This window comes from Podarcis gaigeae (genome assembly GCF_964106915.1).
Source record: "Podarcis gaigeae genome assembly, chromosome: 9".
NCBI lineage: Eukaryota > Metazoa > Chordata > Lepidosauria > Squamata > Lacertidae > Podarcis > Podarcis gaigeae.
Window position 1 is genome coordinate 64,349,866 of NC_139685.1, and position 17,861 is coordinate 64,367,726.

Sequence of the window (17,861 nt, forward strand, 5' to 3'; positions counted from 1 at the left end):
AAAACTAATGCACTTTTAATTGCTAATAGGCACGAAACATTTTGTCCTATGAAATAACTGACAGGCATAGAATTGGCCCCAGTTTACCTACCTCTTTTTTATTGGAGGGCGGAGGTTCCAGCAATTAAAAACCAACAGGATTTACGGCTAAGTTTTTAATGAATATTGTAGTTGAATTGCATGTTTAATGTGTGGATATATATTGCATCTGATTATGTAATAGATTATGTTTCAAAGTAATAATCCGTACAAATTGCTTGTGAAGGAAATTCCAATAAAACAAATCCCTTGTTTTTTGCTTTACAGAAAATTACGGTAAAATAATGCAAATCTGGGTACCCGGTGTACAGTTATTTGAATAGAGCAATTTAAAAAAAAGTGGGGGAGATGGGAGCTTCTCCAAATTCTGAAGTTTTATTTTCCATCCATTCCTCTTAGTCAAGGTGGTCTGTACCAGAACATTAAAGAAATTAATATGGGCCGGCACGTACTGTGTTTGTTGCAATGGATTTCACTTTCATTGGCAATTATAGGGCAGACTTGTTTGCCCTTCTCATTGATCTACCCCAGGGAAGTTTACTAATTTTACTATTAATTTATTTTTATTTATTTTTACTGTTCGCATTTTCGTGTATATCTTATTCTCTGGAGCTCAAGTAAGTTTCCCATCAAGGCAGTGACCAGGGTCAGATCTGCTTAGCTTCAGGTGGATTACTATGCCATGTGCCTTCAAACCCATCCTCTGGGGCCACTAGAGGTAGACTTGTCACTACCTACAGGCAAATGTCCTTTAATGAAGACTTGGGAAACTTATAAACAAGCCTAGAGCGCAGAGATTTTTCCAGAGCTGTGCAAATTCAGGGCAACACCTTGGTGTGCTTTCATTAACACTCTAAGGCAGATTAGTCTTTTAAAAAATTATTTTATTGATAATTTTCAAGTATACATTTCCATCATTAAGTATCCACCATTGTAGTCATACATATTCATTGACTTCCCTCCTTCCCCTTCCTTGGTTCTTTAAATTTTCCCGTAATTCCTGCATATTCTAAGAACATCTGAAGCAGATTGGTAACCCTGCAATGTCTTTCTGCAGGGAGGTGATCAATAAGGAGAATATTCCTTCTGGATTTGGCAGCATTGAAGAGTGTATGCTGACTGCTCAAGAAGTAGAAAAACTGCAAGAGGCCAGCTCTGGATATATCGGAGAAAGGAGTAAACCAAAGCGACAGAAATCCAGCACCAAACTTTCTGAGCTTAATGACAACCAGGACAGTCCTCTGGTAAGCATAGCTGTTAACGTCACTCCTGCTGTTTCCCTCTTTCTTATGAAATGGCTGCAAACTTTGAATTGTTATTGAGCCCTTGCAATTCTGGGTAATGGGTGGAGGAAGAGGAAAGGAGGAGTGCAGGCAGCTGAGGAAGCAACTTGGGTGCATGGTTGAAGGCGGTAGTAATAATAATAATAATAATAATAATAATAATAATAATAATAATAATAATAGTATTATTTATACCCTGCCCACCTGGCTGTGTTTCCCAGGTGTGGCCAACCAGCCCCTGAAATGTTAGGGAAAGGCCACAGTGCTAAAGCATCTGCTTTGCATTCAGAAAGTCCCAGTTTTATCCCTGGCCCCTCCCCAAGCAGGGCTCCTGTCTGAAATCCCAGAGAGCTGTTGCCAGTCAGTGTAGAAGATACATAGCTAAATGGAAAAGTGGTCCAGCATAAGGCAGATTCTTGAGCTCCTATTCATAAGGCCATACCACACACAAGGAGGTTTTTTATCTTGGCATGTGAATGAGTCCATTGTTTTGACTACCCCAGACACCATAACTTCAGATCCTTTTGAGTTGGAAACATGATAAATATAGGTATCTGTGACATTTGATTCAAGAATACTATTGATTGCCTCGGCATACGTTGGCAAATAGCAGGCGTCGGAGAAGAGGCTGGAGGGTGATCACAAGGCAGGGTTATTAAGCTTTTTGCGGCTTGTTGCTTCTCTGCCACAGCTTGCTAGAAAATCCCTCTTTGACCTTTGCAGTGGAAGGTGGCTGTCCATAGTGACAAGGTGTGAACATTGCCAATCCAAGACTGGCTCCTCTTGTCTGCAGATTCAGGCATCAGCTGTGCCCTGTATCCTATAGAAACCAAACTTTTCCATCAGTGGATGTACAAATAGGCAGTGTAATGTGTGGAAGCCCACTGATTTTTGAATGCTTGATACGTTGTAGTTTTGGAGTTATGGCAAACTTTTTCCTCTGGTTCTCTTCGGCTACATTGCCAAAACCTTCACTTAAACAGCAGGGATTTGCTCAAGCTGTTCTGCAACTGTTCAGATCTTGAAATCCTTCTTACTTTTTAAGCAAATGTATACATACATTCCAGTTGCCTTTCTTATGCCTTTGGATAAATGAGCAAGCAAAGGCAAGGCAATGAATGGTTTTAGGGCTGCCAAACTGGAATTGGAGAGCTTAAAAAGAAATTGTTTTCTTACATTTGTAGCTTCTGCCATGAAACCTGTAATGGCGTTCATGTGGTTCCCAGATGGTTAATCATCCAGGCACCAACCAGACCCAAAAATACTTAGCTTTAGCAAGTTAAGGCATGTGCCTTTGATCCATGCCCTGAAATCATGTAGCTTGCAACTATTTCAGATGTGACCCCTGATTGTTTCAAAGGAAAGACTTGTTCACTCACCTGGTGCAAAGGCCTAGGGTCTTCCTAGACTGGTGGTGTATTGCAGATATCTTCTGCAACATGTTCTTTGCATAATAATATTGCATCGGTGCTGGGTTTATTCTGTTTTAGTTTGTTATGAGATGCTTCCCCGATGCTATCACATTATTGTTGTCCAGAGGGGGAATAGCACAATGAAAGAGTGGGTTGCGGGGAGAAATAAACCAGAATGGGATTTCAGCAGCAAGTTACAGGCTATGCACAGATGGGAAACCAAGCGGTGTGATCACCCCAAAACATCTGCAGGTGCAAAGAGCATTGAAAGCAGGAACATGTGTGACTGCCCCGATAACATCATGAGGACAAATTAACAGAAAGGGGTGTCTGGAATTGTCCCCAGAAAGGGACATGGGAAGGAAAAAGAGGGGGATGCAATAGTACTTATACAATCAAAGAGACAACCAAGTCAGGGTGCTTGTGAGAGGTATGGAATGAGTGGCTAGTTCTTGCAAGGAAGAAAAAAAAGTGGGGTGAGAATGACCCAGAAATGGGGCCCCCATGGGGAGACAGTAGTCCAGTTTGAAAGATCACAGCTTGGTTTATTAAGACAACACACAACAATTAGCCTTTGCACCCAGTTCAAATGAAACAGGAAACTGGGGGTTAATTAGGAGATTTCCTGGCTTAATTGAGGCTTACAGCAATGGGAGGAGCCAAAGGGCTGCATGTGGAAGCAAAAGGTCTCTGTGTGATGGTTTGAATGTGGCCTGTTTGTTGTAGTGAGACCTGTGCAGAAGGGACTGTTTGGAAAGGTGAAGTATCATGAGTGAAGACTGTGGCTTTGTAGTCATAAAGAGCTATTTATATCTGATTTCATCTTTTGCTTTCCCATTAATTGCACCTCTCAAACCTTCCCATGGAAGAACCTTCATAGTTATCTGCACTTTGCTACTTATATCATAGAGTTGTGTGTGCTAAGCTCATTATTGCATGAAAGATGCTTTCAGCTACCACTTTAAAAATGGGTGATTCATAACAGTTTTCTTAATATTTGATGTTTTACAGGCAATGGAAACTTTTGGTTCCTTGAGAACAGTGGACAAAACAGGACCAGATGACATGGAAGTGTTTTCTGAAGACAGGTAACTTGCATGGAAATTACTCCGGCCCAAGATTTCAGTGAATCCCAACACTAGAGAATCTCCTTATACTTTGAAACTAGTTGCACACAACCACTTTGGGAGCCCTGTAGTTCATCTTTTCTTGAACATAGAGATTTAAAATTTACATGCAGAATTCTGCAGCATTTTATGAATTTGAACTTGCCTTTATTAAGCATTACCTTGCTGGTTGATCATTCATATTTTCCATTCAGGTCTCTAAAGAGTAGATGACTTGGTTTTGTAAGTTTTAAAGTGGATGACTTAGTTTTTAAAGTACTGAACCTTAAAATATTTTCAGTCATCCTTTTAAATGTGTAGCAATAGTGGTAATGGTCATTGGACTCATTCACACATTGCACAAAACCATAGTTAAAAACAAACTATGGTTTAATGTGAATGAACAGCATGCTGGCGCATACCGCTGTGAAGTACTTGCTCTGCTCCTTCTCTGATCTTGCTGCTCATGAGTAGCCAGGAAACAAACTAGAGTCTTAACTTCTTTAGTTATCCAAATCTAGGCTCGTGGTTTGTTTTTCCCAAGCAAACCTTGAGCAATAAGCCAAGAACAAACCTTCATTACCAGCTGTGGGGATTTTTAGGAGTACAGCAAGGCACAAGCCCAGGCTTGGACAACACATCAAATGAGTCTCTGGCTAGTTTTGTCCACAGCACAACAGGAATTGGAGAAAAACAGAGTGATGGTGTTTTTTTTAGTAGCATGCATCATGCCGCTCATCCACATTTAAACTATGGTTTGTTTTTAACGATAGTTTCATGTGAAATGTGAACCAGGCCATTGTTTAAAATGCTGAGCTTGTTGCTAGCTTTCGTTATGATACACTTTTGAGCCAAACTATTTCTTCTCTTTTGCAGCAAAGACAATGAAAGTGACAGCGACTTGTTAAGGCATCCTCAGGTTAGTGTGTTTATTTGTTGTGATGTATTTGATCCTTTGGCCAAAAAACCAAAAAGCAGCTCTTGGTTAGTGAAGAAGGAGCTTTAACCATGAATCCCAGTTTGGATTACTTGCTGATGAAACTTCTGTATGAAATTGCTTATCCTGTCTCCTTGGCTCACTACTTTACATATTGCTGTTTTTGTAAAATTGCAGCTTAAAATGTTGTAAGCTGCCCTGAGAGTGGTGCTCTTGCACCAGAAGGGCAGAATATATATGCTTAAGTAAACGTAATGTGTTGTTAGGTCCTTAAGTCAGCTATTGGCAGTGGTGAGGTTTGCAACACAGACTTGGTGCTTTACAAATGCTTCATTTCTTTGCCACTCTACTCAGTTAGGAAAGTTAGCATCCTGGTTTGTTGTGGAGTTTCATAAAGCACCTTGTCAGAAGCTCCATGTGACCCATTAGCTCACGGTGGTGTGAGAGCAATTTGTGTTCCTTGCTTCGCTTCTATGAAGTGGATGTTTTTTCCTATATGTTCCCCCTCCCCTAATCCTGGAGGATTTTGCCCTCCCCTCCTTAATACTTTCTTCCCCAGAATTGAAAATCTGTTCCTTCCCTTTGGGGTTTGTTCCCTGTCGGTTCCGTTTCGCCTTTCTTATTGTGATCGCTCCTTTCTTGTAGGCTAGTATTTCTGCCTAGAAAGCAAGGGGACATGGGTGGTTTTTGAATAGGGTTAGTAAAGTTTCGTCCTTGTTCAAGGAAAATTGCACGTTCGGTTCAGTGTAAGAAGGAAGAGAATAACAGCTGGATGTTCCCAGCGCTTAAAGAGAATGAAAAAGCATTCGGTGCTGACATAACCCATATTCTGTGCCTGGCATAAATTATGCAAATTAGCTTGAATTGTTCTACATAACTTTACAAGCCCATGGCCCACGGAGAGGGGCAGGGAATCAAGCAGAGTTCTGCAGATCTGCCCTCTAGTCCCTGCAGGATCTTCTCTGGGTTTAGTCATTTTGCCAGGCTCACTTTTGTAGTCTAAGGATGAGATGCTTCACTTTAAAAAAAAAGAGTATGCTGATATTTTCAGAAAGCTAGATTTTGTGGGTGGAATTCAGAACCATTCTAAGGAGATTGTCACCCATTTCACTGACATGCTGAATTCTATTTATTCTCCCAATCCTCCGGAATGGCTTGGAATCAAAGTATTATCAAAGTTGGAAGGGACCCTGAGGATCATCCAGTCCAACCCCCTACAATGCAGGGATAAGCAGCTGTCCCTTTGGGAATCAAACCTGCAATCTTGGCATTATCAGCACCACATTCTAACCAACTGAGCTGAAATATGCAGGCTCACATTATCCCTTCTGTTCTTGTCCAGTTTTCCCACGCTGCCTCTATCCAGGTTTAACATTGTCTGCGACCATGGGCAACATGAGCTAGTGGCCACAGTCACATGCAATGCTAAACCAATATGGCTGCCTCTAGTTATTGTGGACTACAGCTCCCATCCTCTGTGACCACTAGTCTTGCTGGCTGGGGCTGCAACCTTGGCGTTCTCAGCACCACGTTCTAACTATTTGAGGATGGTGGTTGGGTTTTTTTTAGCAAAAGTGTGTCTTTGCTGGCTTCCACTAGCAGAACACCATTAGTTGAATCTGGCCCCCTGGCTTGTATTCAACTAAGCCCTACTCAGAGTAGACCCACTGAAATGTCTATTCGCTTCAGTGGCCCTACTCTAAGAAGGAGTAGGATTGAATACCAGTCTGTGCTTCAGCAGAATTGTGGTTTTCCCGTCATTGTTGTTTAGTCGTGTCCGACTCTTTGTGACCCCGTGGACCAGAGCACGCCAGGCACTCCTGTCTTCCACTGCCTCCCACAGTTTGGTCAAACCCATGCTGGTAGCTTCAAGAACACTGTCCAACCATCTCGGCTTCTGTTGTTGCCTTCTCCTTGTGCCCTCCATCTTTCCCAACATCAGGGTCTTTTCCAGGGAGTCTTCTCTTCTCATGAGGTGGTCAAAGTATCGGAGCCTCTGCTTCACGATCTGTCCTTTGAGTGAGCACTCAGGGCTGATTTCCTTAGGAATGGAGAGGTTTGCTCTTCTTGCAGTCCATGGGACTCTCAAGAGTCTCCTCCAACACCATAATTCAAAAGCATCAATTCTTCGGTTTTCCCGTAGAACCCTGAAAGTCAGCGTGTAAGAACTTCACTAGATCAGAACAAGGGGCTTGCTTAGCCCAGCACTCTGTTCTCACTGTGGCAACCCAGATGCCCCTGTGAAAGTGGCAAGAGCACAGTGGTCCTTCTGCTTCATTATGATAGGAACAGGACTAGCTAGTGTTGTTCAGCTTCTCTGTCCACCCACCCAATATGAGGGTAAGCTCATAGAGTGCCAGGGACTGTCTGTCCTTCACCAGGTTGTGCAACACGAGAAGTAAAACTGGTAACTGATGCCTTGCTACTCTTTCTCCCCATCCCTTCCCCTAAATACGGCCTGTGCCACAGAGTGCCTGTGTGTAATTTTCCAAGTCCAGCTGCTGCCATGGTGTAATCAGGAAGGGGTTATGCCATCGTGTCTCATACCAGGCAAAGAGGGCAAAGCAAATGTGGCTCAGCTCCATGTTCTTAGACGAACCTTAACCCCAAGTAAACAGTTTCACAGATATAAATGTCAATGGCTGCCCGGGGGTCGCCTTTGCTTTAACGACCCTGAGAAAGTGCATTGCTAAATGAGTAAGCACATTTGCGTGTAAGTTTTTCAGGATCAGCAGCAGCCATGCAGTGCAGTTCAAGATGAGGGGCCCAACCATGGCACTACTTTTGTAACCACTCTGCTTTTCAAACAGTCCAGTGGAAGTGCTTCCCAAGAGTACTGGACTAGCAGCAGAGAGCAACAGATATTGGTGTTTGTTTTCAGGGTTATTGGGAAACTAGCTACTAATCCACTGTGGCTCATCTGTTGGACTAAGGCTGGGAATAAAACCTCACTCGTCCATAATGTTCACTGAATGACCTTTCAGAAGTCACTATTTCTCAGACTGAGATCTCAGCACACTGTAGGAAGTTCCCTCCTCCTACCTTATCCTCACAACCTAAAGCTACAATATAAAAGAACTTTTACGTTAGCGCACCTGAATTCTCTCAAAACAAAACATGTTTGTTTGTTGTTGTTGTTTTATAATAATTTTTATTAAATTTTTAAACAATAAACAACATACATAAAAACATATTATTTTCCAATAACCACATTTCATTCTCATCTTTGGACTTCCTCTCATCTCTTGTTGCTGCACTCTAAACGCATAAATTTTTCTAGCAAATTATTTACTTAGTTCAATTTATATTATGTAATTGTCCAATATTAAATCTCAAATTTTAGAATTTAAATCCCACTTATTCTTTAAAATTTAATTCTGGCATATTATTTATCCAAAATTTGTCTTTTCTTTCAGTTACCTTTAAATTTAATCCCTTATTACTAATTTGTTGGAGCCATATAATTACAAATCTTACATCTTTCTTAACATTCGTACAGTTTACAATGTTTTTGTAAATAGTCCTTAAATTTCTTCCAATCCTCCTCCACCAGTTCCTCTCCGAGGTCTCGGATTCTGCCAGTCATCTCTGCCAGTTCCATATAGTCTATCAGTTGCATCTGCCATTCTTCCAATGTGGGCAAATCTTGCGTTTTCCAGCCTTTAGCGATAAGTATCCTTGCTGCTGTTGTGGCATACATAAAAAAAGTTCGATCCTTCTTTTGCACACTCTGGCCGACAATGTCCAAAAGGAAGACCGCTGGTTTCTTAGGGAAGGTATACTTAAATACCTTTTTCAGCTCATTATATATCATTTCCCAGAAGGCCTTCACCCTAGGACAGGACCACCAGAGGTGAAAGAATGTTCCTTCAGCTTCTTTACACTTCCAACATTTGTTATCAGGCAAATGGTATATCTTTGCAAGCTTGACTGGGGTCATGTAAAAACAAAGCATGTTTGTTCCCTTAAAAAACGGGGCGCTGAACTTGTTTTTTAAAATTGGCTTATACAGAATCTAAAATTCAGTAAGTATTTTCATCACAGGAAAAGGCATAGCATTTGCCCAGAGATCGCATTATCCAGGTATTACAGGGTCAAGAAAATGTTTGCATTCTTTCAGAGTAGTTTTTGCATTCCACAGCCCTTCTAAGCCTGTTGCTTAGGGGGGCTTAGGAACATACCTCTGATAACAAACAACGTTATTCAGAGCAGAACAGGCTCCCTTTCCTTTTCTCTGCCCACCCTACCTTCAGATGAGGGCAGAGGGCAATGGGCAGACAGGACTTGTAAATTTCCATAGTTGGACCTTGGAGTCTGGGCTGCCGGTCTGCTGCTGGTCACAGGATGCAACCTCTACACTCCTTAAAAAGGTAAAGGTACCCCTGCCCGTACGGGCCAGTCTTGCCAGACTCTGGGGTTGGTGCGCCCATCTCACTCAAGAGGCCAGGGGCCAGCGCTGTCCGGAGACACTTCCGGGTCACGTGGCCAGCGTGACATCGCTGCTCTGGCCAGAGCCAGAGCCAGAGCCGCACACGGAAACGCCGTTTACCTTCCCGCTAGTAAGCGGTCCCTATTTATCTACTTGTACCCAGGGGTGCTTTCGAACTGCTAGGTTGGCAGGCACTGGGACCGAACGACGGGAGCGCACCCCGCCGCAGGGATTCGAACCGCCGACCTTTCGATCGGCAAGCCCTAGGCGCTGAGGCTTTTACCCACAGCGCCACCTGCGTCCCCTACACTCCTTACTTGTGTCTAAAGGTGTTGATGATCGTGTCCTCTCTGCCCTATTGGCCACTGAGCCCCAGGCCCTAGGCCCCTTAAATTGGAAAAGGAATGAAAATAGATGTTTCCCAGTATTGTGATGCCTTTATATAAATCTGTGCTGTGCCTGTATATGGAATACTGTATACAATTCTTGCCTCCCATTGCAATAAAAGAATACTGTAGACCAAGAAAGGGTGCAGAAAACAGCAAAAGGGGGGGAGGTCAGGAAGTAATACCTTCCATATGATCAAAGAGTTTGGGGATATTACTTTAGAAAATAAATAGGATTGTGGAGGATTTAATAAAGGTTTATAAAGTTATAAGTGGGATTTGAGGGGGGAGTTCCAATGCAGAGTGCTCCTTGTCAGGTTGCAAGCCTACCACAATCTACTCCATTCCAGGATGGTCTCTTCCAAGATACTCCATTCCATTCCCTTCCCTTCCATTAGGTTCCTGTTTCCTACCCCCACAATCCAGTCAACATTCTATGGCCACTGAGCATGCTCAGATCTTGCTGGATTCAATCACTTCCTTTTAGGGCCCCCCCCCCCCAAGTCGGCTGCTCTAAATTCTTTGTAGTTGTATAACCTTGGGGTTTCCCCTAACCTGCTAACCACCACCCCCCTTCTGTGCGTGGATGGTGCTATTTTGCTATGGAAGGACCCACACTTGAAGGAGAGTTTAGTTTGCTTGTAAGATACCTGGTATAGAGAAAAGCAAGAGACGTATTATTTCTCCCTCTCCCCCATAACACTAGAACTTGCCAGTGTACCTCTGAATTGCAGCTGTTAGCCAGTGTGGGGGTTTGCTGTTGCCTTTGTGCACAGCTTCCAGGAAGCAGCTGGCTGCCTGTAGTTACAAACAGGATGCTGGCTAGATGGACCTTTGGTCTGATCCACAGTGCCTCTCCTTTGTTTTCATCTGGGATAGGGCCGTTTCCACTCACCTGCATTCTGTCTGCCATTACTGAAAATTCTGAGCTTATTCGGCTACCCATGATTGAGACTATCAATGTGCTGCTCTGCAGGTGTTACTGGACTCCAGCTCCAAACATCTCTCACCATTGGCCATACTGATGGGACTCCAGAAACATCGGGGTGGGGGGTGGGAGTCCTTGTTGACTGTTTCTGATGTAAATCTTGGAAGCAGAATGCCTAATACAGTGGTACCTTTGGATGCGAACAGGATCCGTTCCAGAGCCCCGTTCGCATCCTGAAGCAAACGCACCCCGTGTCTGCATGTGCGCGGGTTGCCATTCGCTGCTTCTGCGCATGCGCGTGATGTCATTTTGAGCGTTTGCACGAGCGGCGAAACCCGGAAGTAATGCGTTCCGTTACTTCCGGGTCGCCGCTGAGCACAGCCCAAAAATGCTCAACCCAAAGCTACTTCAGCCCGAGGTATGACTGTATGGGCACCATTTTTTTTAATCTGCATTATTTCCTCAGACCACAGAGTTTAGTTTCCTTTACTTCAGACCCTTTGAAGCACTGCAGTAAATGTGGGGAAAACTGCTTATACAGAATTTACAATTCAGGATCACACTTCAAAACGACCTTGACAGATTAGAGAACTGGGCCAAAACAAACAAGATGAATTTTAATAGGGAGAAATGTAAAGTATTGCACTTGGGCAAAAAAAATGAGAGGCACAAATACAAGATGGGTGACACCTGGCTTGAGAGCAGTACATGTGAAAAGGATCTAGGAGTCTTGGTTGACCACAAACTTGACATGAGCCAACAGTGTGACGCGGCAGCTAAAAAAGCCAATGCAATTCTGGGCTGCATCAATAGGAGTATTGCATCTAAATCAAGGGAAGTAATAGTGCCACTGTATTCTGCTCAGACCTCACCTGGAGTACTGTGTCCAGTTCTGGGCACCACAGTTCAAGAAGGACACTGACAAACTGGAACGTGTCCAGAGGAGGGCAACCAAAATGGTCAAAGGCCTGGAAACGATGCCTTATGAGGAACGGCTAAGGGAGCTGGGCATGTTTAGCCTGGAGAAGAGGAGGTTAAGGGGTGATATGATAGCCATGTTCAAATATATGAAAGGATGTCACATAGAGGAGGGAGAAAGGTTGTTTTCTGCTGCTCCAGAGAAGCGGACACGGAGCAATGGTTCCAAACTACAAGAAAGAAGATTCCACCTAAACATTAGGAAGAACTTCCTGACAGTAAGAGCTGTTCGACAGTGGAATTTGCTGCCAAGGAGTGTGGTGGAGTCTCCTTCTTTGGAGGTCTTTAAGCAGAGGCTTGACAACCATATGTCAGGAGTGCTCTGATGGTGTTTCCTGCTTGGCAGGGGGTTGGACTCGATGGCCCTTGTGGTCTCTTCCAACTCTATGATTCTATGATTCTATGAATTTGTTAAGTATTTTCATCGCAGGAAAAGGCGTAGAATTATCTCATTATCCATGTATTATTGCAATCCATGTATTGCAAAAGGCTGAATCCCTTCTTTCAACCCCTTCCCACCATACTTCCTCTGCCTCTTCCCTGATAATCTCTGCCAGGCCCTTACAGGTAGGACACTGGTAGGAGGGTAAGAGGGAGAATGAGACTTCCCTTCCTTCCCCCTACTAGCCTTCACTTGTCTTCTTAGGTGGTTTCATCTATCCAAGTTTAGTCAGGAGCAGGCTGGCTGCACCTTATTTCCACCTATTCAAGGCTTCTGCCTTATTCTTCCCTGTACCTTGTTCCAGTCATATCCATATAGCCAGTCTTTCTTCCATGATGGATCCCAAGATGTCATGCATGGGATTCCTAAGGCACTCTCCCATCCAGCCACCGGCTAGGTATGAACCTTCAGCTAAGTGTCTTCATTTGCATCCAGACCATGCCCTGGGACCAAATGCATTCTAGGTTTGATTTGCATGTAGAGTGCTACCTTGGTTCTCAAACTTAATCCGTTCCAGAAGTCCATTCCAAAAACAAAGCGTTCCAAAACTAGGGCGCACTTTCCCATAGAAAGTAATGCAAAATGTATTAATCCATTCCAGACTTTTTAAAACAACCCCTAAAACAGCAATTTAACATGAATTTTACTATCTATTGAGACCATTGATCCATAAAATGAAAGCAGTAGAAAATGTACTGCAGTCACACAATCCATCAATCGGTAGCTGAACTGGGTTCCACGCAGTCACAAAAACAAAGAGCCACAAAAATGCAAAATAAATAGCAAAAACAGACAGACCTCAGCGTAACACTCAAAACGCAAGTGTGGCACTCAAATTGGAAGCGTAACACTCCAAACAGAGCATGTTTGGCTTCTGAAAAAAGTTCACAAACTGGAACACTTCCGGGTTTGCAGTGTTTGAGTTCCAAGTTGTTTGAGTACCAAGGTACCACTGTAGTCCTTGAAGACCCAAGCTAGAATGAGCGAGCTAGTTAACTGTCAGGGAGTGGCCGATCTCATCTCTTATTTCTACCAGAGCTTGAGCCTATTTCCCCATCAGCAGAGATATTTGACTTTCCTGACAATCCTCCCCGCCGATGCTGCAAATAGGTACATGACAGTGCTTGGATATAAGCAGCCGTCAGAAGAAGCAAAAGTAAAAATAACATTTGTGGCAACAGCGAGCCGTCCATGTGCATTCGGAATGTGTCTGCAAATTCCCTGCTTCTCCCTTGGGTTCTGAGCTGCCATTATTTTGCAGAAGGGCTTATGGATTATTCATTGCATTACGAGCCGCATGAATGAGCAAGTAGCTCACCGAGTGTAACCAACACTTAGCGGAGAAAGCACAAAAATCCACTTTCATCCCAAAGCTGTGCAGCCTGCTATGCAGTGTGAGAGGCAAAACATGGCAATGTTGACTACATATTTTTTTTTAAATGTCCCAAGCTGATGTGTGTGTTTTAACACCTGCTGTAAAGGAGGAATAGGTTGATGCAGAAATGCACTTCAACCTGTAACATTATGGCTTGTTCTTCATCCTTATGAACGTTCTAGTTCTGTTTACTTCTGGTTACTGGCAGAAAAATGTTCTGGATGTACACTCTCAGTTGATACGTCTCACTCACTATGTGGAGAGAAGGAGTGACATGGTTTTATTAAGTTACTTGGAAAGATCATTGGGAGTCTTAAGTTACAGTGCCGTGGTACAGCTTGTTTTATAGGGAAAGAGCATTAAGAATGTTCATTCCCACCCTGTGACAAACCCTGTTCCTGAAGTATTATTTTAGCCTTCAAATACTCCGTTCGTTAGGCAACAGGACATGTTCTTGCGAATTGTGGATAAATACCTTGAATTGTCATTTTGACGTTAATTGGTTTGGCTTAATAACATGCCGGTCAAGCATGTGTGTTTTCCTTATTATTATTTTTTAAAAAAACATACTTCACAATGTTTCTATCTTTGTCTTTCTTAAAACAATTGCAATATACGTTAAAACAGAAGAAAAGGAAATAGAAGAGTTGTGCAATTGATTGGGGTCAAAACAGTTGAAACGCCAGAGCTTTCGACATAAAAGATGTATTTTTCTCCTTTCAAGCAAAATATTTCCTTCATTGAGCTTTCATATTATTTTAGAGCTGCTTAGTTTTTCTGCATGTGCTTATTTACTTACCTATTTAACCAACTAACATATTAAAATGGGTTGTTTCCATCCTTCCTTTTCATACGGAAGACATCCACCAGCCAGTTTGCATTAAATAATATGTTGGGGTTGTTTTTATTCCCTCCAACCCATGACTACTCGAGGGCAGCATATTCTCTCTCTGCCCCCCACAGACCATTCTCCAACCCGGACTTCATCAGGTCATTATAGCTGTTGCCATCAACTTTTGTTCCGTCATAACCCTCCAGCTACCCATCTTTATTCCTTCATGAAATCCAAAGCAAGAGACATGCCAGGCACAGCATTTGGGAAAGCAAATCTATCTGTAGTTGTGGGGAACAGTTGATTTTGTCGCCACATCGCTGTCGCTTTAAAACTCAGAATGAATTCAGCCAAGGAAATGTGCCTGTTTTGAACAGAGTTTTTTTTCTCTCTCTCTTTCTGTCTCTGTCTCTCGTCTTGTATCTGGTATGCCAAGCAGAAATGTGCCGTACGAGCAGATTATTACCCTTTAGATTCTCTAGCACTTCCGTGAGGCGGTTGTTTATATTTTATACATCATCGTCCTCCTCGCTCAGGCAATCTGCTTAACTTCTGGAGCTTCCTGGGTCTGAAATCTAGATTCTTAATGCAGCATCCTTGACTCCCTCTCAGTGGACCCAGATCCGCTACTTAAGTCTGCAGTCCTATATGCACTTACTGTAGAGTAAGCTCCACTGAACACAGTGGAATTCTAAGTAAGTACACATAGGATTGCGCTGTTACAATTTGTTGTTGCTCCTGTTACATGCAAGCCTGGAGACAGTCCTGATTAATTGCAGTCCTAATCAGGACTCTATCCATTTAACTCAGGCTCTAGAAGAAGTGCATTTGCCTCAGAATGAACGTAACCTTCATTTTTGAAAAGAGCAACTCCGAAATGGGCTGCGATAACACAAAAATGGAGGTATTCCTGTTGGTTACTCTAGGAGTAGGATTGCACCCATAAACTTCAACCCTGTGAGCTTAACTGGAAAGTGAGCAAGTCAGACAGACTTCTGCGCAAACATGCCTACGATTCCTGACTGTGATCCTAAGCACACATTTTTTTTGGAAGAAGGTTCAACCAAAATAAGTAAGGTTGACTTCCAAGCCAATATGCTCAAGATGTGCACTGGACCCTACTTGAATGTGTAGCTCAGTTTAATCATATATATTGTTATTTCCCACAGGACAGAAGTTTGTTTGTTTAAATTAGGTTTCTTACAGCATTGTCTGTCTTTGATAGTTGCTATTTTCCATATTTTATTAAAATGCAAATTGAAATGGACATCCCAACCTCACTCCCTTCTTCCATTTTTTTAATGGTAAAGATCATTTTTTGTATTGATAACTGCCCTATGGAACGAACCTCTCAACCTTGACGTTTTTGTTTTTGTTTTAACTTTATATACCACTCGGTTGTAATAAAACCTCTAAGTAGTTTGCAGGAAATATTAAAATTTTCAATGAAAACAGTTTTTAAAAAAATTGAGAAAAGGGAATCAAAACCAACAGTTAAAAAGATTAAAATGCAGCAACAGCTACATCCCATGTTTTAAGTTGGTACCAAGAAGAAAAAAGTGAAGGCACCTGCCTAGGTCAAGCAATAGGGAGTTACAAAGTAGTTTGTGCTGCCACACTGAGAGATAAGTTTCTTGCAACTACGGAATGAATATTACGTGGCACCTGCAACAGTCCCTGTTCTGCAGATCTTAAGTACAGTGGTACCTCGGGTTAAGAACTTAAGTCGTTCCGTAGGTCTGTTCTTAACCTGAAACTGTTCTTAACCTGAGGTGCCACTTTAGCTAATGGGGCCTCCCACTGCGCAATTTCTGTCCTCATCCTGAAACGAAGTTCTTAACCCGAGGTACTATTTCTGGGTTAGCAGAGTCTGTAACCTGAAGCATCTGTAACCAAAAGTGCCTGTAAACCAAGGTAGCACTGTAGTCGCGTGGGCACACAGGGGATAAGGCGATCCTGCAAGTTAAGTGGGCCCAAGGCAAGTTTTGTACTGAGGAGGGGGGCAGGCAGGGCTAAGACCTCAGCAGGTGAAGTCAGACAAGTTAAGCACGCAAAAGCAAATAACAGAGGGGACCGAGAGCAACGAGTTCTGTGTTCCCAGAGGCAAAATACATCTCCGATGTCGTTTGAGTGAGTGCTAGCACAGCAAAAGAGCTGCTGTTTCCCCCCGCCCTCCCGTATAAATTATAGATCACCTCCTTGGCAGTTTAGGAATTGTGGGTGGGGGCCAGAGAGAAGATGAGCAGGAAGCGTTCCCAGTCCTCTGGCTTCTGTCCCGCAGCTCTGCAGCCTCCAGTTGTTCAGTGCCCAAACCCCCTTAGAATTTGGGCTTGCGCAACCGTGTCCCAGAGCTCCTCCATAAATAGTCCTGCTCTCCCCCCACACCCAGCTAGAGAACAACCACAGGAAGCCAAGCCGCAGCCAGCGCAGCTTAACGGGCACTAATTGATCTACGCCGGCAGAGCTTGCCCGGAGAGCCTTCGCGGACGTTGTCACTGGTGGCGCTCCTTGTCAGGCGGCTTGGCTTCCTCCAGAGAGAGAGCAGGGAGATGGTGGTGTCTGTTTCCAAAAGACACGTTTCGTTGCTACAGCAGCCCTAGCAACGAGTGGTGGGGTTTTTTGACTGCCTCAAAAGCCTTGTGCTTTAGAAGAAGACACATCGGTTGTTCTGCCTCCTTCTGTATCTCATTCAGCAACCAGAGACTCTATATCAGCTGCTGCTTGCAGTTATGGAGAGAAAAGCCCCCTCTGGACTGCTTGCTGTGACATTTTAAGCCAAGGATAAAGTTTTTGGAGAAAAGGCTTTTATTTTTCTGATACTAGTGACCAATTAAAATTGAAAAGGGGGTGGGGCTGAGCGGAGATCATTTGGATACTAAGCTGGAAAAGCACCAAAGACTGTTGTTTTGTGTTTATCTATAAAAGAGAAGAAGCATACTTGATTATTATTTTTGCAAGAACTTGCATCTGCCTCTGTTTTGGGTTTTTTCTTCCCCCTCTCTTGCACTGAACATTGCAAAAAACAACTCTGTGAATTTGTTTCTTGTTCTGGGGGATTGTTGCAGAATTCAAGCATGAAGATCCAGGAGCATCCCAGCATCCCTGAAGCCAAATTGCAGAGGAACCAAGATGCCGATGGCCAAGAAGAGAGCTTTGTGTCCGAAGTGCCTCGATTGGACCTGACAGCCTTGTGCAGTGACAACAACTGGGAAGGTAGGCTTGCACGAGTGAGAGAACTCTCTCGGCGGTGTGGTTATGTGTCTTGTCTTCCCCCTCCACTTTGGTGACTGACCTGCAGCAGCATGAAAGGATGTGGGGACACATGGCTTGGAGAAGAAGAAAGTGAATGTCCATGTCTTTTTACTTGCTTAATCACGGAGCAGCTGAATGAATAACGCTCTGGTATTCCTAGCGGTGTCACCAGGCAAAATCCAGAGCATCAGCATTATTTTGCTTATCTAGAGGGGATTTCCTTCTGCTTTTCCAAGTTCAGATAACAAATATGAGCATTGGACAAAACTTGCTTACTTTCCCACTCCACTAGTCCTATGGAACTTATATGAAAATCATTTGTGTGTTTATGTGTTTTTCCCTGTATGTAAAATTACGTTGTTGTTGATGATGATGATGATGATGATGATGACAACAACAACAACTAATAATAATAATAATAATAATAAATAATGAGTTGTACACCATCTTATACCCATAGAT

At 43.2% G+C, this 17,861-nt stretch overlaps 1 protein-coding gene across 3 annotated transcripts in view; it reads left to right on the forward strand.

Annotated features, from left to right (window-relative positions):
• Positions 1-17,861, forward strand: part of FAM13A (family with sequence similarity 13 member A) — a 146,057-nt gene that overhangs the window by 105,070 nt on the left and 23,126 nt on the right. For all 3 annotated transcript variants that reach the window (XM_083756397.1, XM_083756396.1, XM_083756398.1), the window contains 4 exons: positions 1,097-1,283; positions 3,746-3,822; positions 4,717-4,759; positions 17,213-17,360. In XM_083756397.1, coding sequence (XP_083612523.1) covers positions 1,097-1,283; positions 3,746-3,822; positions 4,717-4,759; positions 17,213-17,360 — 455 coding nt within the window. The remainder of the gene's footprint in view (positions 1-1,096; positions 1,284-3,745; positions 3,823-4,716; positions 4,760-17,212; positions 17,361-17,861) is intronic.